General features: G+C 42.5%; 1 protein-coding gene across 3 annotated transcripts in view; it reads right to left on the minus strand.

Moving 5' to 3' along the window:
* Positions 1–7427: 7427 nt before the first annotated feature.
* TRAPPC6B (trafficking protein particle complex 6B) overlaps positions 7428–23822 on the minus strand; it is a 36769-nt gene continuing 20374 nt past the window's right edge. For 2 of the 3 annotated variants that reach the window (XM_033952223.1, XM_033952221.1), the window contains 2 exons: positions 16762–16855; positions 7428–9001 (listed from right to left, as the gene is read on the minus strand). In XM_033952223.1, coding sequence (XP_033808114.1) covers positions 8970–9001; positions 16762–16855 — 126 coding nt within the window. In that variant the 3' untranslated portion in view covers positions 7428–8969. The remainder of the gene's footprint in view (positions 9002–16761; positions 16856–23822) is intronic. The other variant, XM_033952222.1, reaches the window with a different exon arrangement.

Here is a 23822-nt window from a genome sequence, read left to right on the forward strand (position 1 = left end):
TCATATCTCCCCTCAGCCATCTCATTTCCAAGCTGAAGAGCCCTAACCTTTTTAGTCTTTCCTCCTACGAGAGGAGTTTCATCTCCTTTATCGTCTTGGTCGCTCTTGATCTGGTCCACCATACTAAACTAAACTAAACCTTGGGTTTATATACCGTATCTTCTCCACAACGTGGATCTTGGCACGGTTTACAGGAATTGGGAAAGAACGGAACTCCAATGGAATTATAGAAATAAGTATGAAGCGAGGTTTAGAGGGCTTAGTGTACCAGAGAGGGAAAGAAAAGTTACATTTTAGAGAATAGCCAAGTTTTCAGATGCTTACGGAATAGTTGAAGGGAGCTCAAGTTACGAAGTGGGGAGAGGTAAGATTATTCCAGAGCGCCGTGATTCTGAAGAGGAGGGAAGACCCTAGTTTACCAACATGGGATATGCCTTTTAAAGAGGGGAAGGATAATTTTAGTTTATGGGCGGATCTAGTGGAATTTGGATTTGAGGAATTCCAGGATAATGGAATAAAAGGAGGGAGGATGCCATGTATCTTGAAGGTTAAGCAGGCACATTTATAGTGGACCCTGGAGATTACAGGAAGCCAGTGGAGCTTGGACAGGAGTGGTGAGACATGGTCAAATTTACTTTTTGAGAAGATAAGCTTAGCAGTGGTATTCTGGATTAGTTGGAGTCTATGGAGGCTTTTCTTTGTTAGGCTTAAGTAGATAGAATTGCAATAGTCCAATCTGGAAAGGATGGTAGATTGGACGAGGACAGCAAAGTGGTTTTGATGGAAGCAGGACCTTACTTTCCTCAGCATGTGAAGGCTGAAAAAGCATTTTTTTTATCAAGGAGTTGAGGTGGTCGTTGAAGGATAGTGAAAAATCAATGGTGATGCCCAGAACTTTGCTACAAAACTCCAACTGTAGTGAAGAGCCTGAGGACAGTGGGATGGAGGTGGGTAGTTGGTCTAATTTAGGGCCGAGCCAAAATAGTTTCGTTTTGGACTCATTCAGTTTCATTTGAACAGTGAGGGCCCAAGATTGGAGGTTCGTTATGCATGAGGAGATGTTCGCTGCGAGATTAGTGAGGTTCGAGTCTGTCTCGAGGAAGACCAAGATGTCATCGGCATAAGTGTAAAGTGTTTCTAGGGGGGATAGATGGAGGAGTTTCAGGGAAGACATATAAATGTTGAAAAGAATAGGAGATAGGGGGGAACCTTGCGGGACTCCACATGTTGATTTCCATGGGGAGGATGAGGTGCCATTCTTGGTGACAGTGTAAGAACGGGAAGAAGTTTGAGAACCAATCAAGGACTGTAGAGCTAATGCCTATCTCGGAGAGTTGGAAGATTAGAATGTTATGATGGACGTCGAAGGCTGCAGAAAGGTCGAATTGAAGGAGAACAGCATTATGAGAAAGAAGTTGTTGAACCTTAGAGATTAGTGAGGCCAAAAGGGATTCAGTGCTGAAGTTGGGTCTGAAGCTGTATTGATAGGGTAGGAGAATAGAGAAACTTTCCAGGTAGGATGAGAGTTGGGAGGATACGATAGACTCTAGCAATTTGGTTAGGAGAGGAATATTTGCTATTGGGCGATAGTTGGATGGAGTGGAGGGATCCAGGTCAGCTTTTTTTCAGTAGGGGGTTCAACGCAATATGTCCCATTTCTGGGGAGAAAAGGCCCGATGACTGCTTAGAATCTATTGGTATTTTGGGAAATGTCCTGAACTGGTTCCGAGGTTTTCTGGGCAGTAGATCATACCAAGTGTTCAAGGAATGATAAACTCTCTTATCGTTGGGTAAACATATGCGGGGTTCCTCAAGGCTCACCTTTATCTCTGACCCTGTTTAATATTTACCTTGCATCATTGGGAAACCTCTTGCAAAGTTTAAATCTTAGGTTTTATATTTATGCTGTTTACATCACTATAGTCATCTCCCTAATGTGTCTGACAGTAGAGATAACAAATTTTATAGAAACTATTCTGAAACAGATGGATTTCAAATTGAAACTGAACCCTGAAAAAAACTAAATTTCTTCTTGCAAGTCCTAGTGACAAGATTAAAGAATCAATGATACAATATGAATGGTTTTGACTATCCTATAGAACAGTTCATAAAAATATTGGTAGTGACTTTAGATCAACACCTTACCTTAGAACACAGGTGTCAAAGTCAGTCCTCGAGGGCCAGAATCCAGTCGGGTTTTCAGGATTTCCCCAATGAATCTGCATGAGATCTATTTGCATGCACTGCTTTCAATGCATATTCATTGGGGAAATCCAGAAAACCCGACTGGATTCCAGCCCTCGAGGAGGGACTTTGACACCCCTGCCTTAGAACAACACACAGATTTGTTACTCAGGAAATGTTTCTCAGTTCTTTGGAAACTCCGAACCATTAAGAAATATTTTGATACAGCTTCTTTTCATTTGTTAGTTCAGTCATCGATACTGAGTATCCTTGATTATTGTAATATAATCTACCTGGGCGCCTGTAAGAAAATCTTCAAAAAACTAAAAATGGTTCAAAATACTGCTGTCCGACTGATTTTCGGTCTGAAAAAATGGGAGCATGTTACTCCTTATTACCAAAAATTACACTGGCTACTATTGAAGCTAGAGTTTTATTCAAATTTGCATGTATTTACTTCCAATCAATCTTCGGTTTGTCCCCAGGTTACCCTTGTTTCCCATTTCTCTTTAAACCACTCCAATAAGCCCACACGTAGAGTCCAGTTATTCACATATCCAACTGTCAAATCGTGTCATTTGAAGAGATTTCTCAAGATAACTCTCTCTTTCTAGGCAGCCAAAATGAATGCTTGGTTTGGCAAAATCATGCCAGGAGTCTCATCCTATTAATTTTTTAGAAAACTATTAAAGACACAACTATTTGACAAATTTGTAACACAAGCTTCCTAATGCTTTTTAAATATAACATGTATTGTGTACATTCTAGAAACTGATGTATCTTTCTGAACTGTATATTTGCTGGATGTTCAGCTTTATCTGCTGTGAACCGCCTAGAACCATTTGTGGTTTGGCGGTATACAAGAATATATTATTATTCTTTGAATCTTTTCTAGTACCGCTATATCTTTCTTGAGATAAGGAGACCAGAATTGAACGCAATACTCCATGGTGTGACCTCAGCTGGAGTATTGCGTCCAATTCTGGTCTCCTTATGTCAAGAAAGATAAAGCAGCACTAGAAAAGGTTTAAAGAAGAGTGACCAAGATGATAAAGGGGATGGAACTTCTCTCATATGAGGAAAGACTAAAAAGGATAGGGCTCTTCAGCTTGGAAAAGAGACAGCTGAGGTATGACTGAAGTCTACAAAATCTTGAGGGGAATAGAACAGGTACAAAGAAGGAAAACTTGCAAGAGGGGTGAAGGAGAAATGTCACATATGGACAGCACAATATGAGGGGTTGTTGAGGAGGGAAGAAGAAAAATTGTTGCAGAAGGGATGAGAGTAGTGAGGGAGAAATGGACATAGGGTGGAGGGAAAGTAGAAATGGTGCATGGAGAGAGAGCATGTTAGTTGTGAGTTGAGGAGAGATGGGCCAGGGGGTGGGGAAGCAGAAAATGTTGGACTCACGGAGAGAGGGGGAGAGATGTTGGATGGGGAGGGCAGAAAGGGAAGGAGAAATGTCACACAGAGTGAAAAGTTGGACTCGTGGAGGAAGGGAGATAGGGGTTGGTTGGGAGAAGGAATGAGGACTGGAGGAGAGGAAGCATGCAGGAGGCAGAGAGAAAGAAATGTTGGACTGGTGGAAGAAAAGGGGAGAGAAATGTTGGACTGGGAAGGGGCCAGAAAGGAGGGGAGATATTGGACTGCAGGGAGCAGAAAGGAGGAAGGGAAAGAGACATGTTATAATAAGGGGGAAGAGAGATGTCAGATCCGGACAAAATTGATGGAAGGAGAGAAAGATGTTGGACCACTGGAAGGGGAAAAGGGAGGGAAGGAGAGAGCGATGTCAGACCAGGGAATGGAAGGGAAAGTGAAGCCAGACTGTGAGAAGGGGAAAAGGAAAGATAGAGATGTTGGATTACTGGAGGGGAGGGACAGAGATATCGGACCACTGTGGGGAGGGGGGAGGAATAAGGGAGGGGGAAGGAGAAAGATGTCGGACCACAGAAAGGGAGCATGAAGGAGAGAGAGATGCCAGACCACGGGAGAGGAGAAAGGAAGAAAGACACGGAAAAGTAAATTTTGAGAAGAAAAAAAAAAAAAAAAATCGGAAAATGTTGAAAGTTAATGTCAAAGATGGATGTAGAAGAGATTACAGGGACTAATGTATCAATACTAGTCAGAAAAGTAGCTACGACAATAATAAGAGACTGACTAATGGTGATAAATACCAGTGAGGAGAAAGTGGCTGACACTCCAAAAAATGCTCAGAAAAGTGAAACTCTGAAGGGGGGTGGAAACCTCCTCTTGAGGAAAGAGTTTACCATCCAATCATCGTATTGATACATGAAAATGCACTTTCTGACCACTGGTAAAAATGTGGTTAAGCTGCTCTCTAGACTATCCTTAGCTGTTTGGAACTCGCTGTTATAAGAATGTAATTCTGTTTTGGTGGTTTCAATAACTAAAAGCATCAAGTCAAGAGAGCATTTATTCAGGATGGCATTCCATTTGTCCAAAAACACTGCATTATCCAAGAAAAGTCTGGGTTCAGTCCGCATGCGGAGCTGTTACAGTAACCTGACGTTTCTGACGTCATGACGTTTTGACGGAGGTCACCCCTCCCTTCCCCCCTCCCTCCTCCTTCGGGTGAGGAGGGTAGCGGTCCCCGTGGCTTAGAATGTTCGAATTCAGTGTTTGGTATGTGAGTATTCAGTGCTTCCTTCCCTCTTATCCTTGCCTATAAGATGGTATAGTTTCCCTCATCGGGGCACGTTAGAGCAGCTTGCCACGGTGTGTGGTTTTTGATATTAATTTATTATTTTTCAGATTTTCTCTTGGAAAAGCAACATGACTGCACAGAGGGTTTAAAATGAAAGTTTGGGTCTCATGAAGCAGATCTCGAAACGGGGCCGCGTTGGGACCCCTGAGAGTTTTAAGATTTTTGAGATAAGTGTGCATTATTTTTCCATTGAGAGATATTTCTGCATTAGAGACTTTTGAACAACTTGTGTTGAGCTTGCAAAAACAATTCAACATTTTTACCAGTGGTCAGAAAGTGCATTTTCATGTATCAATGCAATGATTGGATGGTAAACTCTTTCCTCAAGAGGAGGTTTCCACCCCCCTTCAGAGTTTCACTTTTCTGAGCATTTTTTGGAGTGTCAGCCACTTTCTTCTCACTGGTATTTATCACCATTAGTCAGTCTCTTATTATTGTTGTGAAAGATGGATGTAGGGCAGAAAGTGAAGGAGAAAAAAAAAAAGCCAATGGATAAGGCGGCCCTAGAAACACAGTTAAGAGCATAGACAGCAGGAAGTGCAACCAGAGACTGGGAAAAAATGATTAGAAAAATAAAATCACCAGACAACAAAGTTAGGGAAAATGATTTTATTTTAAATTTAGTGATTGAAATGTGTGTCAGTTTTGAGATTTTATATCTGGTATATATTTGCACTATATTTGTCTATTTTTCTGCAGCAGTTACCGAGATGACATTGCATATTTTAAAGTCATCTGCCTTGACCTATTTTAAAAAAAGCAGAATATGAGAATTAAAATTTTCTGTGTGTGTCCAGTGTGCTTTGTGTAGTTTAATTTTGTGGTTACTATTATGTATTGTTAATAAGATTATATTGTGTGTATATGAAAAATGAATAGAAGAAATTGCATTATAATTCATACTATTATTATGGGGGTAGGGTCTGGGGTACTCTGTTGATATTTGTTAGACTTAGGGAGTACTTGACTTGAATTTGAGAAACACTGCCCTACAGCATATCAGCTTTTTCCTTGCTAATCCTTTTAACCTTCCACTTGTCCTCATCAATCAAATATATATATTTTATATTGTTCTAATCAATTTAGTTGAGAATAGCAGTTTAAAAGTTAGCAATATGGATTTTGTTAATTCCAAAGTAGAAAAAAAATTATTTAGCATAAACAAGAAAACCAACCACAATTTTTCTGACAGAAGTGTCATATGTGTAGGTCAATTAAATTTCAAAAAGAACACATCTACTATAACAATCATGTGACAATATCACCTTTACACAGCAAGTAGTGCTCATATAATCTATTTTCTCCATAGATAAGCAGCCCATATGGTGTTTGCTTCTTGATGGCTTTATATGCAGAATTTCTCCTTCAGCCCAGGAAAGTGTTTGTAGATATTCTGAGAATGCACAGACCGTCTTGTGTTGGTACTTACATCCTTAGCATCAGTCTTAAGATTTGCACTAGCCCAAATAGACATATGAAACCCATAATACCTTTCAAGTAGTTAGAATACAACACAAATCACAAGAGGAAAAGAAAAGCAGCCATGAGCCACTTTGACTCTGCACCTGCCTAGAGTCGCCAGTATCCCAAAGCAGCTTGTGCCAGTACCTCCCTTCACCGAACAACAGACTCTGCACAGGCTTGGCACAGATGAATGCAACTTTCAAAAGAACCAGCACCCAGCATGATAACACCCTAGCTGTGGGATTCAAAAACTGTGAAGCACGTTACCTGCCATGCCAGGGCTGCAGTCAAAAGTAAGCACAGCACACTAAATAAAAAGCAATTGAGCAGTTCCCATGCTATGGCCATCTCAAAGACTGATCCAAGTCCCACTACCTGAGTAAGTTTAAGCCTCCAAAAGCTCCACCAAGCACAAAAGCAGAACAGGGCACTATATTCAAAATGCTACAGCACTCCCTGCAGGCACTTAGACCGTAAAATGAATGCACCCCGATCTACAACTGCAGTCACTGTCTCTTTCTTCCCTTCCCCCATACCTCAACTGGTCATTATCACCAAGCCCACAAAAGTCATTAAGTAAACAAATATAACCTATTACAGAGTGCTATACTAAAGCTCAATTTATTCACCTAAAACACCTCAAAACCCTAAAACCATGATGCTCAGCCTCAGACTATAGTTTTTCTTGTTCAAACATTTTGCCAGTTTATTCTAGGAATTAGCAACCTGGGGGTGCTGTCATCCAGATACTAGCACTCAATCATACAGGCCAAAGGGGGGGGAAGGGCTGGGGGAGAGAAGAATACTGAAGGTATTGTGGGAGGTTGGTAAGACTGAAAAACAGTAATGGATTACTGAGGATGGGATAGGGGGAGAGCATGTATATCCAGATTTACATTAAGGTTACAGAGCTCTCAATATTTTAGACCAAAATTTTTTTTAAAAAAACACCTGAAACTGCTTTTCTTTTTTTTTTAAGTTGCAGACTGAATTACCTTTGTTGTAAGCAGGGAAAAGTAGGAGACAGCATATCCTAAGTTATGTACATTAGTGCTTTAGTTAATATATAGATTTTACTTAGCATATCAAGACCTGCAACAAGACATACTTAATCATTAATGATTTAAAACAACTTTCGGCTTTGTAACTTGCTTTTGCTATTTTTAGTCAGTGAACATTTATATATTTTAAACATTATTCACAATTATATTTGATAGCTTGGGTGAAAATGAAAAGATATCCATTCTCAGATTTAAACTGTCCTCTTACAGACGATGAAAACACTTTTTTGCAGCATTACTTAAACCTAGTTTTATACTACATACTGTATGTATCCTCTAGTGTCTGCATACCGCCCTTGCTGTAGCTGGAATCCTAGTGCCCACACTCAATCTCGCTATCACTGCTTTCTCAAATTCTCTAAATAAATTTTTTAAGCTTGGTAGCATTATTGATGCTGCTTCCTTTGCAAACAGCTGAGCAAAGGAGCCCAAGGGGACAGCAGGTGAAGGGACAGGCAGGTGAGCAAAAGCACAGTGCTAGGCACATGAAAAAGCAGACCCCATTCAAGATATGAAGCCCTTAACCTTAGCCAGTCATCACCCTCCTGAGAGCAGGGGCCCTGGCAGCTCACCAATTGGGTCCTGTTTTATTAGGAGGCCACCTCAAGCCTAAACTCTGGGAGTTTGGGGCAAAACCTGCAGGCCTAGGTTTTAGTCCAAGGACTTGGAGATCCTGCTCCACCCAGAGAAGCAGCCCAAAAACTGAAGCAGTAGGAGCTGTTCCAACCCTTCTTTACTAGGAGGAGGAAAAAGCCCACTACATTAATTCAGTGTATGGCCATGTCTGCTGAAAAGAGATAATACTGGCGGGTACCCCATCTGTAAGCACATTTTAGTACAGTGATGGCACTGAATGTTGCTCCCTATCTCTATGTGCTGGCAGGGTGACATTATCTGGACCAATCTAGCAGAATAAGGAATATAAACATTTGAACAGTAACTGTAAGCAATACAAAATGTGAAGACTGTCAAACCAAAGTACTGAGAACTGTTGTCAGCTCAGTTTCTAGTCAAGGACTGTAAGAGAACAGGGGATAAATTACATATTATTTTGAAAATTATAACACCAATACACAGTCCAAAACACATGGAGAGAATGTTTCCTAGTGATGACATTGATGACATATATTATGTCAATATACATAAAGCCCAGTAAAACAGCAACATTGTGGTTGCTTTTGTGCTTGTGTACATTTCTTATTTTTCAATTCAAATATGAGCCAGAATGAAAAATAAAATGCTATTTCAACATCCTTATCCTAAAACAAAACAAAGGTCTGTCATCCATGATGCCAAAGCCAATAAACAAAAGGGCTGCCTCTAGTATATAGCCAGTTTGTGTTCTGAATTGTTAGAAGCAAATTACTTATTGCACAGTTAAAATATTGTTCTGCATGATGTGGGAGAAGAGGATAAGCTGATTGACAGTTCCTCAACATAGTGAGTGGGAAACACACTTCCTGTAGCTTCACTTGTATATGTGGAATACATTTGTGTGACTGTCCTAGATGTCCAGAATGGTAGAGCAATATGCTTTACATCTTCTGTATCATCACCTGGAATTTGCCTGTAAAAGAAAAAATAGTGTGACTTAAATGGAAACCTTAAAACGAATTTGACTTTCTTGCAGTTTTGTCTTCAGGAACAACAGGAACACCTTGTTCAGTGGTGCAAGTTTGCATTATAAAAACGTAGGCAAAATAGGAAAGGACTTAACGTGGGATCTGGGGGAGAAGCAGCTGAAATTGTAAGCAGTTACTTAATATCTGTAATTACTACCGTTTCCATAGACAATGGAAAATTTTTACTCTTCTTGCTTTTTTGATTCTGTAAGGAAAAGCTAAAATGTTGAACTATACTGCAAGGAGTCCTGAAACCTTTCCCATGAAGGCCCATTTAAGTTGAGATGAAGGTGATGTCCCACTCAGCAGAGTTTGCTGAAGTAATGGGGGAAGAGGGACATACTTCAGCCTTTTTAGTAGTTTCTAATACTGTGGAAGGAGGAACCCTGTCTCTACTTCTACCTTTTACTCAGCATATACTCTGCAGGGGAGTGTATGATCCATTCTCTTTTAACCCCCCTTCTCCCACAATATATGTCATCTCCCTGTTCCCTCTGCCATTTCTCCTGATCTTGCAGTCATGGAGATGAGCATCTCTCTAGACTACAAGACTTGGGGAAGGTGTACTCCAAGAGGTAAAAGCACTTACATGTGCCTGGTGCTGCAGTCCTGGAGTAAACAAAATAAAGTTGCTTACCTGTAATGGAAGTTCTCTATAGACAGCAGGGGAATTTGGCCACACCCTAGGTGACATCATCCATTGGAGTTTGATGTGCTGGAATTCTCCCATAGCTCAGAGAAATCGGAAAGGACTTCTCCGAGTATACACAGGGGTTCCTGCACAGCCTTGGGCTTCCTCCTCCCCTTCAGTCTGCAATAAAGCCAGAGTGTTCATATGAAATTTTTTTGAGAAGGCTGGGGGGAAGAGGGTGAGTATGGCTGCATTCCCCTGCTATCTATAGAGAGCCCGTTACAGGTAAGCAACTTTGCCTTCTCTGGAGACAGCAATAGGGGATGTAGGTATACTTAGGCAAGTCCCACAAAAATTATTTTATACACTAGTAGCCCAGAAACAATGATGGGAGGAGAATGACTGTAGCTAATGAACTATCATGGTGGAAAGAGATTTGCGGAGTACATCTTGTTTAAATATGGCATCTTGAGCCGATGAATGATCCAGGCAGTAATGTTTAGTAAAGGTATGAACTTTGTGCTTTGACTACTACAATAGCTTGCTATCAGGCTTGTCTAAGAACCTATTAAGATTTCTTCAACTTGCTCAAAACACGGTAGCTAGTGTTTTAACTAGTATTCCTAGGAATGCACGTATAACTTGTTTGATTTCGCTGCATTGGCTGCCTTTATAACAAAGAATTGTTTTTAAGGTCTTATATAGTCTTCAAAGTGCTTAGGAGGTATGACTTCTATCATAGCCTCGATGGTTAAACTGTATTATCCATCAAGAACCTTACATTCTAAAGACAATATGCTACCGGAGGTTCCTTCATTTTGTTCAATTTGGTTGGAGGCATATAGAAAATCTGTTTAAAATAGTTGGCTCTAAACTTTGAATACCTTGTCAACAAAAGTTTGTGTTCTGTTTTAATTCATTTAAGAAAGAGCTTAAAACAATTCTGTTCATGCATGCATGTAACATTTCTGTTTAAATTCTAATAACATCAGTGTCATTGGTGTCTGTAAGAACTATGAGTTTGAATTGTGTTACTGAAGTAAGCCCTTGTTGTTATTGTTTTTATGAGGTTGTTTTTTTTTTTTTTTTTTTTTCTTTTTTTTTTTTGGGGGGGGGGTTCATTTTTATTATGAATGTTTTATTGTGACCCACTAAGAATTTTGGATTTTATAGGATATATAATTTTAATAAGTAAAAGCTATGTTACAGTATGTGTCTGGAAACAGTTGTATACATTTTCTTATGTCTTTAGTTCTGTACAGGTAATAGTGCAGGGTTCATCTGCAGTCAAAAGTGTGGAGAGCCACATCAAGCTTGTCAAGAATGTGATTGAAAGGCCTAGCAGACTTGGGAACCAAATCTGTTGGGTCCAGTATGAAGCTATTAGAATAAATTGAGCTCTATCTGTCTCCATATGTTTTTTAAAGAACCTTCGCTATTAGCAGGAATGGAGGAAAGGCGTGCAGAAGATTTCAACTCTGAGAGGATTTGGTCAAAGGGAGTAGATCTGAGTACATTGTGCATTGTGATATGAAAGGATATTTGTTGGGTGTTCCCTAGAGGCTGAATATCTCTTGAACAGTGGTATGGTCCTCTTAAGTGATTTAATTTGTTACTGAGGGAATCTGCAATATGGTTTTGCTGACTAGAAGGTATACTGTCTGTAAAGTACCATCTAGATGAATTTTTAGAGCTCAACACAAGGAAAGGGATCCTGAACTACCCAGCTATCTTAAATATGGTTACCTTGTTGTCTGTTCTGATGAGAATAATTGTAGAACAAATCCAAGGTGAAAAATTTCAAAGTACAATGAAATAGCTCAGAGCTCTAAAGGTCAATATGCAAGGGCTTCAGAGCCTTTGTGTTTACCAATTATGAAACTGTCCCCCCCCAACCTAAAATAGATGCATTAGAGTTAGAGTTGGAAGCTGCGGCTGAAAGGAACAACTCCTACTTAGATCTGCTTGTTGTAGCCACCACTCTAAGTAAAGTTGAACCATATTTGCTATTGGTACTCTTTTGTGGAGGAGCCAACAAAGCTCATTCCAATCCATGTTCAAGGATCACCAAAGATGGCGCATGTGTTATTCTGGGCAACGGAACCAAATAAATTGTCGCTGCCATGTGATCCAACAGTTGTAGGATAGTGTAGGCTGAAGCAGAGTTCATTTCAGAAATCATGAATGCAAGAGTCTACAGCAGGGGTGTCAAATTCAAATACACAGTGGGCCAAAATTAAAAACTTGGACAAAGTCGCAGGCTAACCAAAACAAGTGCCGTGGTCGTAGATAATGACACGGGGAAAAATTTGTCCCTGTCCCTGCGAGCTCAGTCCCCATCCCCACTCCCATGAGTTCAGTCCCTGTCCCATTCCTGCAAACCATCTGATCCCATCCGCACAAACCATCTCCCTTCTGTGTTCCTATTTTCCCCATTTCTAATATCTCCCCTCTGTATCTGTATACTCCCTCCTGTGTCCGGCATTGCCCACCCCTCGTGTTCATATACCATCCCCATGTATCTCCCCTTTATGTCTCTGTCCCTGTGCCCCATGCACATAATTTCCCCCCCCCCCCATATATCTCCCCTTTATGTTTCTGTCCCTATGCCCCCATGCACATAATTTCCCCTCTGTTTCTGTTACCTTCCTGTGTCCAGATTTTCCCTCTCTTCCTCTTCCACACCAATGTGTCTCTCTCCTCTCCAACCCCATCTAGCTTCTTGCCATCTTTTTCTCCCACTTCCAGCATCTGGCTCACCTGCCTGTCCTCCCCTTTCTCTTTCCTGCTGTGGGTTCAATATTTGTCTCCCTCTTCATCCCTTTGGCCCAGCATCTCTTTCCCTTTCACTCCCTCCTTCCTACTGTGAGGGAACACGTGTGGTCCAGCAGCCCCCTCCCGCCATCTCCCTCCCTTTCCCTCACCTTATGTGGCGAATTTAATTTTTTTTCTCCCAGCGGCATGCTTTCAATAAGTCACACACATAGCTGCTCGAGTTGAATCTTCTCCATTCTGTGCCAGTCTGGAGGGACACTAAAGAATATCCTGATTTTGAACCCCAAAAAACTTCTCATCCATCATATGGAAATAAGCTTTCAATACAAGTGTACAATTCAAATCCCAGAGCAAATGCTACTGTTAAAGTATTTCTCCGAGTCACAACTTCTAATGACAATTCCAAAAATTCAGTCAGATTAAAAACAGACTGATCCTTATTCCGAACAAAAGCTGACTCAAAGCTTGATGGAAGATTCAAACATTGGGCCCTTATGGCTGGAGATAGGGATTCAGATGGAATTTTTAAAACTTCAATCATATACTTGTGCAGCATATCTACAGGTGACAGCAATGACGACTTAGGAAAATTTTAAAACCCTCAAAGAATTTTTGCAGATTTGATTCCCCAAGTATTCCATTTTCCTATGAAGAAATTCTTTATCCTTCAACAAATTGTTATTCAACTCCTGAAGATCTTTTATTGCATTTTCAAGACAACTAATCTTTAAAGCTTGTTGACTTATTTTCTGGGATTGGGCTTCCACTATTTCTTCAGAGTTTAGATAACTCTCCAACAACTTTCACCACAGAAACTAAAATGGTGTTAAGCATCCCACAAGGAGTCCACAGCGACTATTTCAGATTTTTGCAGCTGTCACATAACCAAAATTAAAGCCCTCTCACTATCCCTAAAGTCTGTGGAGGTACTCACAATTAGCTGCAAAGGTTGTTCAACTTCCACTAAAACAGTAGAAAGATAGGGTGAGTGGCTAAAGGCAAGCCCTCCATCCTAACTCCTTCAGTCATGCCTACAGCTAGAGGCTGCCACACTCAAGACCTTGAAAGGGACTTAGGGAAACCCCGCTCATGCTGCTACTGAAGATCCTGTACCGGCATCGTCGATGGAGTATCTCCTGCAGAAAGACCAAACTGCTCCAAAACAGTTTGCTGCATCAGTAAGGAAGTTGCTGGTAATGGGAGAACCTGGCAAAGAACGCCCTTCCTTTACCTCCCCATTACTCTCAAGGAGGTCTAGGGCTCCCAAAGACAAAGAAAAACTGCTATGAGGTAAGAGCTTCTGCAGTCACATCTATTCATGCAGTCATGGATCGCCGCTAAACATATTTTTCTGCTAGTTGCATAGCAGTGGCAGCTTTTTGGAAAAAAAACAAGACCCACTGACTACTGAGTCAGTTAAAATAAAATGTACTATAATATACTTGTTGTCTAAATTTACAGCAAATCATCGAAATACTTCAATACAATTTCATAAAGTTTGGGATGCTTATAAAAATAGTTTATGTATTTGTTGTGCTGTTATCAAATATTACTTGATCATAGACCTAAGGAAATGCTATGAAGACTATCAGTATAAGATGATGTAATTTCATTTAGGGCAGGTTGGGGTAGGGGATAGTGACATATAGTTTGTATGTTTATGGATACTGGATGTTTTTATTTTTGAAATATTGTATAAACTTAAAAAAGGGAATCTTAGATATTTCCAATGTGGAAAGAATTAGTATGTGGCTTAAAAAAAACAAACAATAAAAAACTGAAGACTCCCCCCACCCATCCAGGCAGTGCAGGAATCCTTGCACATTCTCAGAGAAGTCCTCTGGAAGAATTGTGGCGCAACAGGCTCCGTCGTATGATGCCACCTAGAGAGTATATCTACATTCCCATTGCTGACTCTAGGAAAACAGACACTCCCAGCCCTCCACCATCAAAGGCAAAGAGCATCTTCTTCCCAGTAGCACCAGTGTCTAGCCCATGACAGATGCAAGCCAGGGTAGATCTTAATTGTACAGATCAAAAGCCACTGGGTGGATTTATTTTTGACAGATTTAGAAGTCCTGGATACAGGAAATAGTGGCTATTTCTTGCCTATGTCACTCCCTTGGCCTTTATCTGGAGGCTGGAGCATCTGAGCAGTGGAAAATCTCAGCAGAGAGGTACAGACTAGGAAGGACCACCAAGACTAAGACTAGGCTGATCAGTCTGTTGGCTGAAGGAAAGTAAGACAATATGAAGCATATGGGCAGAAACAAAGAGCAAAACACACCTTGCTCTGAAGGTAGGGGGAAAAAAAACAAACAGGACAGAAAAATTTGTTCCAGGAACTGCAGCCAGCCCACAGGCCTTAGTATGGGTACCTTTGTCCCACAATATGTACAGAGAGCTACTACCTAACCCCCCCACCTTTACTAAACTGTGATAGCGGTTATTAGCACAGGGAGCCATGCTGAATGCTCCACGCTGCTCCCAACGCTCATATGAGAATCAGGAGCAGTGTGGCTCCCTGCGCTAATGCACAAAAGGGAGAAAGAAAATCCAACATAGTCTGCAGTAAACAACAGCAACCAGAAAACAACAAACAGACTGCAGATAATGTACAAGATGCAGGCGTTGTTTATTAGTAAATGCAGTAACATATACAACCTTATAGCCAATGAAGGGACCAGACACAGTCCGTGTTCCGAATAACACGCCTTCTTCAGGGGTCTATGGTGGTTAAGGTATAAAGCAAACTGCATAAAAGATAACAAACACACTCCAAACACGATCAAATGGGATCAAGCAAGTCGGGTCCCTTTGTTGGCTATAAGGTTGTATATGTTACTGCATTTACTAATAAACAACGCCTGCATCTTGTACATTATCTGCAGTCCCTGCGCTAATGACCACTATCACAGTTTAGTAAAAGGGGGGTACGTCAACTCAACCTTATATTTCAGGGGACATAATAGCCAAATGTATTTTCCCAGTGTTTTAGAAAATAAAGGAAGAGCTCTCAAATATTATACCAAGGATTAGTATTGAGAGAAGGACCTGGAAATTTCAGAGCAAACTCAAATGAAAACTGAAGAGACTTAAACAAGAGCCAATAAAGTAGAAAATATCAAACCAGGCTGGATGTTAAGAGAGACTGCTCCTTGTAATAAATCCAGCTGGTTTTTTCCATTCTTTTAAGTAAAATCGCAAAGACTTAAACATGAAAACACCATTAAAATGGTACAGTATTGTGTTTTACTTTAAATAAACAATTACAAAAAAAAAAAAAAGGTATGCCTTTTCCTACACCGTCATAACATGAGAGAAATTCTTTAAAAAGTAAAGATGTGTTTTCAGAATACTGAATATCCTTTCCATTTTTCCTTAAGTAACAGAAAATGTAGTACATATACAGTATGAGAAAGTCAGGAATAAGAACAGTAACTTATTTAGACAAAGTCATGACAAATTCAAAGATGGTGTGTAAGGTGGAGTTTGTAGTAAAAATAAGTTTTCATCAATACACTGACAAATCTACCCACAAGGGCTGCTTAAACTAAATGTCATACCTCGACTCACACTAGCTCCCAATACAAGCAAATTGTAGTTCTTCCCAGATTTCCCTTTTAAGTGTAAGTTTGTCTATCCCTACATAGTATGTTCCCCTCATTTGAAAATTATTTATTGTACATCGCTTTGTAATCCTTGTAAAAAGCGATTTTATCAAATATGAAATAAACTTGAAACTTGCAAGAATACAATTCAAATTTTACTGTCTACTATTTAAAGCAATGAATGGAGACAGCCCAGCCTACTTGAACAACTGCCTTATCCAAACTGCGGAGAACCCAGACACCATTCACGCACCCCCCAATCAGAGATGTCAAACACAAAAAAATGTGCGATGGCCTACTGGCCATGCAGGCAGCGAAACTTGACCACCAACTATCCAATCTACTGATCATGATACCAGACTTCAAAACTTTCAGAAAAAAAATTAAAACCCTGCTATTCAAGAAATCCATCAAGACAAACTAACTCCACAGGAAGCATTTCAATCCCCCAAAATAACCCGCTCAACTATGTAACTCTTCTGGAATTGTCCAGATAACATCTTTTGTAATCTGCCTTGAACCGCAAGGTAATGGCAGAATAAAAGTCACTAATGTAATCTAAAACACCGATGAATACTAAACCTGAGTAAAGATGAGAAACACAGATCCCCTCCACTTTCTATTAACTGCTAAAAGTGAACTATAGAGGGTACAAAAAATAAACATAGGAATCAAAGGATGTACTCACATGCAGGCATGGTAGAGACTTCAGCCGTTACAATACTCTTTATTCCCAAATTTGATAAGCCTCCTCTGATTAGTCCACAGGTAAATGCCAAATACTAATAAAAAAGCCATACATGCATAAATAAAATAAAATTGTATTTTGTTCAAAGTATTAGCTAAAGGAAAATTAGTATACAGCTTTAAATACCAAAAACAATGTAAAGAATGAAGATTCTTGACACATATTCATAGAAGAATACCCAGTTCAACTGGAAATGGAAATTTGTTTTACAGATACAACTAATGATAACATATCAAGATTGGAAAGAGATACAACCTGGTGTACACTAAAGGAGTTATATTAGAAGCACCTCTACATGTAAATACAGAATGTGTTTAACATAGTGGCAGGGTGGTAATCATAATGTATATATTATTTGTTACATGCTACAGACTTCTACAGTGACGCATGTTAGTAAAAAGAATAAAAAAATAATAATATTTGAGTAAACTATAGGTACAGTTATGGAGTAAATAACCGGATCGATGATAGCTCACTGTGTAAGTCATCTGACTCAAATATAAGTTTGGGGCTTTTGATAGTGAGCACTTGAGATTTCCGATTCGACTCCAGTACCTGTACAACGATATTTATGAGCTTGTATGACTGACAGAAATAACAAAACGGAAACTGAATAAAGCTAAGTAATTCCGTATATTTTAAAGGGAATGGATAATAAATAATTAATTAGTTAAGAATAAAAAAATTAAAAAGAAAGAAAGAATAAAAAAATAATAATATTTGAATAAACTATAGGTACAGTTATGGAGTAAATAACCGGATCGATGATAGCTCACTGTGTAAGTCATCTGACTCAAATATAAGTTTGGGGCTTTTGATAGTGAGCACTTGAGATTTCCGATTCGACTCCAGTACCTGTACAACGATATTTATGAGCTTGTATGACTGCCTATTTTGAGGATCTTAAAAAAACAAAAACATAAGCACATGGAAATCTATATCATGCAGAGATTCTAAGAGAATATGACTTTTTTTGGTCTATGTTTATTGAAAATTATATATAATAGGGCACAGTTACTTACCTGTAACAGGTATTATACAAGGACAGCAGGCAGATATTCTCATATGTGGGTAACGTCATCCACAAAACTCAGCATGGACCGTTCAAAGTAAACTGGTCACTTTTTAAAATTAAAAAGACTGTACCGCAAATGCGCAGGTGCCTTCCCGCCCACTGCCAGCTCTTGGGACCTTCAGTTCATTAACAAAGCTAAGAAGCCAAGAGAAGAAGGTGGGCAGGGTGTGAGAATATCTGCCTTCTGTCCTTAGATAACACCTATTATAGGTAAGTGTGTTTTATCCCAGAACAAGCAGGCAGCATATTCTCACATGTGGGGACTACCTAGCTAACAAATAGGGTTGGAGGGAAATTGGTTTCTAATTAGAGATTAAACTGAAGAACTCTGTGGCCAAACTGACTATCCTTTCTGGTAAGATTTTCTAAACAGTAATCAGTCGTGAATGTATGAACCGAGGACCGGGTGGCTGCTTTACAGATGTCCTCAATAGGAGTGGAGCGTAGACAGACTACTGAAGTTGCCATGGCTCGCACCTTATGTGTGGTAACACAACCCAGCGATAACACTACCCAACAAGTAAAATGGATTAGAACGCCAAACTAATAGCACAAGCTAAAGTGAAATGATGGCTTCTAGTAACAAATGAAAGGTGTTTGGTTTTTTATGAGAGGAAAAAGGAACTCAGAAACCTGCACAGAAACTGATGAAATATTGAAAGATTTAAGTCTGAGACTTATCAGTTCCAGATTTCAATCACTGTTCCTGTGAAAAACTTCTTATATTTTTCAAACACCCTATTTTGTGTATTTAATATTATTTAATCATAATAATCAGTAATTTATATATTTTTTTCAACTTGACTAACTTCAAACACTATTGTGCATTCATTAAACCCTTTGTTTATATCTAGTGAATGAAGTTGTTATCCCAGGATAAGCAGGCAGAATATTCTCACATGTTGGTGACATCACCGACAGAGCCCCAGTACGGACACTTTAAAAGTGCATCGCCACTTTAAGACTTTCAGAAAGTTTGCAATAGCCCACACCACGCATGTGCGAGTGCCGTCCCCTCCAGATATAGGTGTGCGGTCCCTCAGTTCTTAATTTTCCGCGGAGCTAAGTCATGTTCAACGGCTGTTGCTGCTTTTGCCCGCCCCCTCTCGCGGTATTTTTTACTTTTTTTAGTCACATTCCTTTTTTATTTTCTTTCTTTACTGTTTTAAAATAAAAGTTTTTTATAAAAAAATTTGATTGTTTTTTGCTGTCTGCGGGTTTTTGGCCCAGCAAGGCCGACTCATACTCCTCAGCTATCGATTTTGATTTGACTGAGGCAGTGTTCCCATCCATGTCACACCCACTGACGAGATTCAAGAAGTGCGGTCGCTGTGCTCGCACTATATCTCTCACAGACCCTCACAGTTGGTATCTCCAGTGTTCCTGAGCACCATGTCCAAACTTGCAAATGCTGCTCTTTGTTGCAAAAAGCACAGTTACTTACCGTAACAGGTGTTATCCAGGGACAGCAGGCATATATTCTCACATGTGGGTGACGTCATCTACGGAGCCCTGATGCGGACAGCATTTCAAGCAAACTTGATTGAAGATTCAAGCTTGCTGGCTGCACCACGCAAGTGTGCCTCCTGCTCCACTAGAGGGCGCATCCCCTCCTCGTGGTCTCCAGTTCACATATCTAGCAAAGAAGCCAACCCCGGGGAGGTGGGCGGGTTGTGAGAATATATGCCTGCTGTCCCTGGATAACACCTGTTACGGTAAGTAACTGTGCTTTATCCCAGGACAAGCAGGCATGATATTCTCACATGTGGGTGACCTCCAAGCTAACTGATAAGGGATGGAGGGAGGTTGGCAATTTAAGAAAATAGGTTACGTAAGACCGATTGGCCAAACCGGCTATCGCTCCTGGACAGTGTATCCAGGCAGTAGTGTGAGGTGAAAGTATGAACCGAAGACCACGTGGCAGCCTTGCAGATATCCTCGATAGGCGTGGACCTGAGGAAAGCTATCGAAGCTGCCATCGCTCGGACCTTATGTCCCGTAATTCGACCGTGCAGCGCGAGACCAGCCTGAGCGTAGCAGAAGGAAATACAAGCAGCTAACCAGTTGGACAGGGTGCGCTTGGAAACTGGGTGCCCCAACCTGTTAGGGTCGAAGGACAAAAACAACTGGGGGGCCGTCCGATGAGACTGGGTGCGTTGGAGGTAGAAGGCCAACGCCCGCTTGCAGTCGAGAGTGTGAAGCGCCACCTCTCCGGGATGAGAGTGGGGCTTGGGGAAGAACACAGGTAGAACAATGGACTGGTTGAGATGAAAATCAGACACCACCTTAGGCAAAAACTTAGGGTGAGTGCGGAGGACCACCTTGTCATGGTGGAATACCGTGAAAGGTGGGTCCGCCACCAAGGCCTGCAGCTCACTAACCCTCCGAGCAGAAGTGAGGGCGAGTAGGAAGATCACTTTCCAAGTGAGAAACTTAAGATGACACTTATCCATAGGCTCAAATGGAGGTTTCATCAGTTGAGCTAGAACCACATTGAGATCCCAAACCACCGGAGGCAGTTTGAGGGGAGGATGAACATTCAGGAGCCCCTTCATGAAACGGGAAACTAAGGGATGGAGTGAAAGAGCCTTCCCTTCCAGGGGTTGATGAAAGGCAGCGATGGCGCTGAGATGGACTCGAATGGAATTGGTCTTCAGGCCAGAGTGAGATAAATGGAGTAAATACTCCAGAACCAAGGACACAGGGACCGACACCGGGTCCTGGCGGTGAGAGGAGCACCAGGACGAGAATCTAGTCCACTTCTGAGAATAGCAGAGTCTAGTCGAGACCTTCCGAGAAGCCTCCAACACTTCCCTAACCGACTGAGATACCGGGAAGGAAGTCAAGGGGAAAGAAACCAAGCAGTCAGATGAAGAGACTGAAGATTGGGATGTAACAGTGAACCCCGACTCTGAGATAGCAGAGAGGGAAAGACAGGCAGAAGTAGAGGTTCCCTGACACTGAGTTGAAGTAGCAGGGAGAACCAAGGCTGGCAGGGTCATCGAGGAGCGATCAGGATCAGAGTGGCCCTCAGAGATTTTAGATGGACCAGCGTCCTCGGAATCAGAGGAAACGGCGGGAACGCATAGAGGAACTTTCCCTCCCAATCTAGGAGGAAGGCATCGGCCTCGAGACGGTCCGGGGAGTATATCCTTGAACAGAAGAGAGGCAGTTTTTGATTGTAGGGGGAGGCGAACAGGTCTATCTGGGGAGTCCCCCACGTGTCGAACACCTGTCGCAGCACCTGAGAGTGCAGGGACCACTCGTGTGGCTGGAGGAGGGGGCTGAGCCTGTCCACCAGGCAGTTTTGTTCCCCTTGGATGTAAACCGCTGGAAGGGAGATGTTTTAGGAGACCGCCCACTCCCAGAGCCGTAAGGCCTCCTAGCAGAGGGGCCAAGACCCCGTCCCTCCTTGCTTGTTTATGTAGTACATCGCCACCTGGTTGTCCGTGCGGACGAGAACCACCCGGTCGTGAAGCAGATGCTGAAAGGCCACCGCGGCGAGGTAAATGGCCTGAAGCTCCAGCACGTTGATGTGGCAGTGACGGTCCTCTGTGGTCCATAGGCCTTGCGTGTGTAGACTGTCTACATGAGCCCCCCCCCAAGCGTACTCCGACGAGTCCGTGGTTAGGACCTTGTGGTGTGGCGGGGCGAGAAAGAGCAAACCCTTGGAAAGATTCGAAGAGTCGGCCCACCAACGGAGCGATCTTTGCAAGGAAGGAGTCACTGTCACGTGGCGGTAGATCGGGTCCCGATCCTGTCGCCATTGTGATGCCAAGGTCCACTGTGGTAACCGCAGATGGAGGCGGGCAAGCGGGGTAACGTGGACTGTGGAGGCCATATGGCCGAGGAGCGTTATCATCTGTCGTGCCGAGACGGTAGTCGATCTCGAGACTTGTCGGCTCAGATTTACCAACGCCTCCCCACGCTGAGGAGGGAGGAAGGAACGCAGACGGACCGTGTCCAGCACGGCCCCGATGAATTGTAAGGACTGAGAGGGGCATAGTTGGGATTTTGGGAAGTTTATCTCAAACCCCAGACACTGAAGCGCAGTAATAGTCTGTTGGGTCGCTGAGATAGTCTGTTGGGTCTCCCTGGTCGAGGCTTTGATCAACCAATCATCCAGGTAGGGGAATACCTGCAGACCCTGGGAGCGCAAAGTAGCCGCGACTACTACGAGGCACTTCGTGAAGACTCGGGGGGACGAGGACAGGCCGAAGGGGAGGACCTGATATTGCAGGTGGAGGTCCCCCACCTGAAAGCGCAGGAACCTGCGGCAAGCAGGGTGCACCGGAACATGGGTGTAGGCCTCCTTCAGATCGAGGGAGCAGAGCCAATCGCCTTCGCTGATCAAGGGGTAAGGGATCGGGAGGGAAAGCATCCGAAACTTTTCCCATACCAGAAACTTGTTCAGGCGCCTTAAGTCCAGGATCGGGCGCAGGTCTCCCGTCTTCTTCGGTACCAGGAAGTAGCGGGAGTAAAATCCTTGGCCCCTTTGATTTTGGGGGACCGGCTCCACCGCCCGCAGGCAGAGGAGGTCCTGTGCCTCGGAGAGGAGGAGGGGCAACTGTGCTCGGTTTGGAGGACACGCACTCGGTGGGCTGTCGGGGGTACCTCCCGAAAGTTGAGCGAGTACCCTGATGAGATCACGCCAAGGACCCATGAGTCCGACGTGATGGCTTTCCAGCGAGGGTAGTAGGCTTGAAGGCGGCCCCCGATGGGGAGGGGGCCGGGTGGAGGTGCGGAGGGGGCCCGCCCCCGTCCGCTCATTCCGTCAAAAGGACGGAGATGGCTTCGCCGACTCCGTGGGCTGTGACTTTGGTGGAGCCCTAGAGTGAGCCTGGGGGCGTCGCGGCGGCGGTCTTGAAAAGGCCGGTGTGGACTTCTGGGGGTAGCGTCGAGGTAATCCCCGGAAGGGGCGAGAGGTCTGTGGTTTAGGCTTCTGTCGGACGAGAGACGCGAATGAGCGTTCGTGTTCAGACAGCCGTTTCATAGCAGCTTCGATGGTGTCGTCAAAGAGTTCCTTCCCGACGCAGGGGAGGTTGGCTAGTCGATCTTGCAGGTTGGGGTCCATATCGACGAGTCGTAGCCATGCCAGCCGGCGCATGGCCACCGCGAAGGTTGCGACCCTGGAAGATAGTTTGAAGCCGTCGTAAGCGGCGTGGAACAAGTGTAGCCTGAGGTTGGAAAAATCCTCGAGGAGGAGGCTGAACTCTGGCGAGGGGTGGGTAAGCTCTCCGAGAAGGAGGCGAGTCGCCCAATGAGGTGCTTCAGGTAGGAGGAAAAAGTGAAGGTGTAGTTCAGGACTCTGGCAGTCATCATAGAGTTCTGGTACAACCGGCGTCTGAATTTGTCCAGTGTCCGGCCTTCGCGTCCAGGGGAGACCGCCGCGGACACCCTCGAGGGGTGAGCTTTTTTCAGAGATGATTCCACCAGCAGGAATTGGTGGGACAGCTGTGGTTGCTCAAACCCCGGGTGAGGTACCGTCCAGTACTTAGACTCCATTTTGGATGGGACCGCCGTCACCAGGGAGCATAGCTACAGTGTTAGTTACATTGTCATCAGTAGATAAGAAAAGAATAATTATGAAGGCTTACTTTCTTTTTTTTATATATTATTTTTTATTTTCAAATTTTACAGAAAGTGTACAACATATTAAAATACAATTGATGAATACACAATATCACTTTTATATCTAATACATCATATTCTAAAATATATTTTTTTCCCCTCTCCCTCCCCCTTCTATTACTTTTCATTCATACATTACATATTGTATAATATATTATAACATATTATGTAAAAATTATTTTCATTACCCCCCCTCTATGTGTGTCACATAGAGGGGGGGTAATGATTTCTAAATCTTTTTCTGAATGTCAAGTTCCAACATCATGGAAAACTGCACTAGTTTTCCCTAAACTCA

Source organism: Geotrypetes seraphini, chromosome 7 (assembly GCF_902459505.1).
Source record: "Geotrypetes seraphini chromosome 7, aGeoSer1.1, whole genome shotgun sequence".
Lineage (NCBI taxonomy): Eukaryota > Metazoa > Chordata > Amphibia > Gymnophiona > Dermophiidae > Geotrypetes > Geotrypetes seraphini.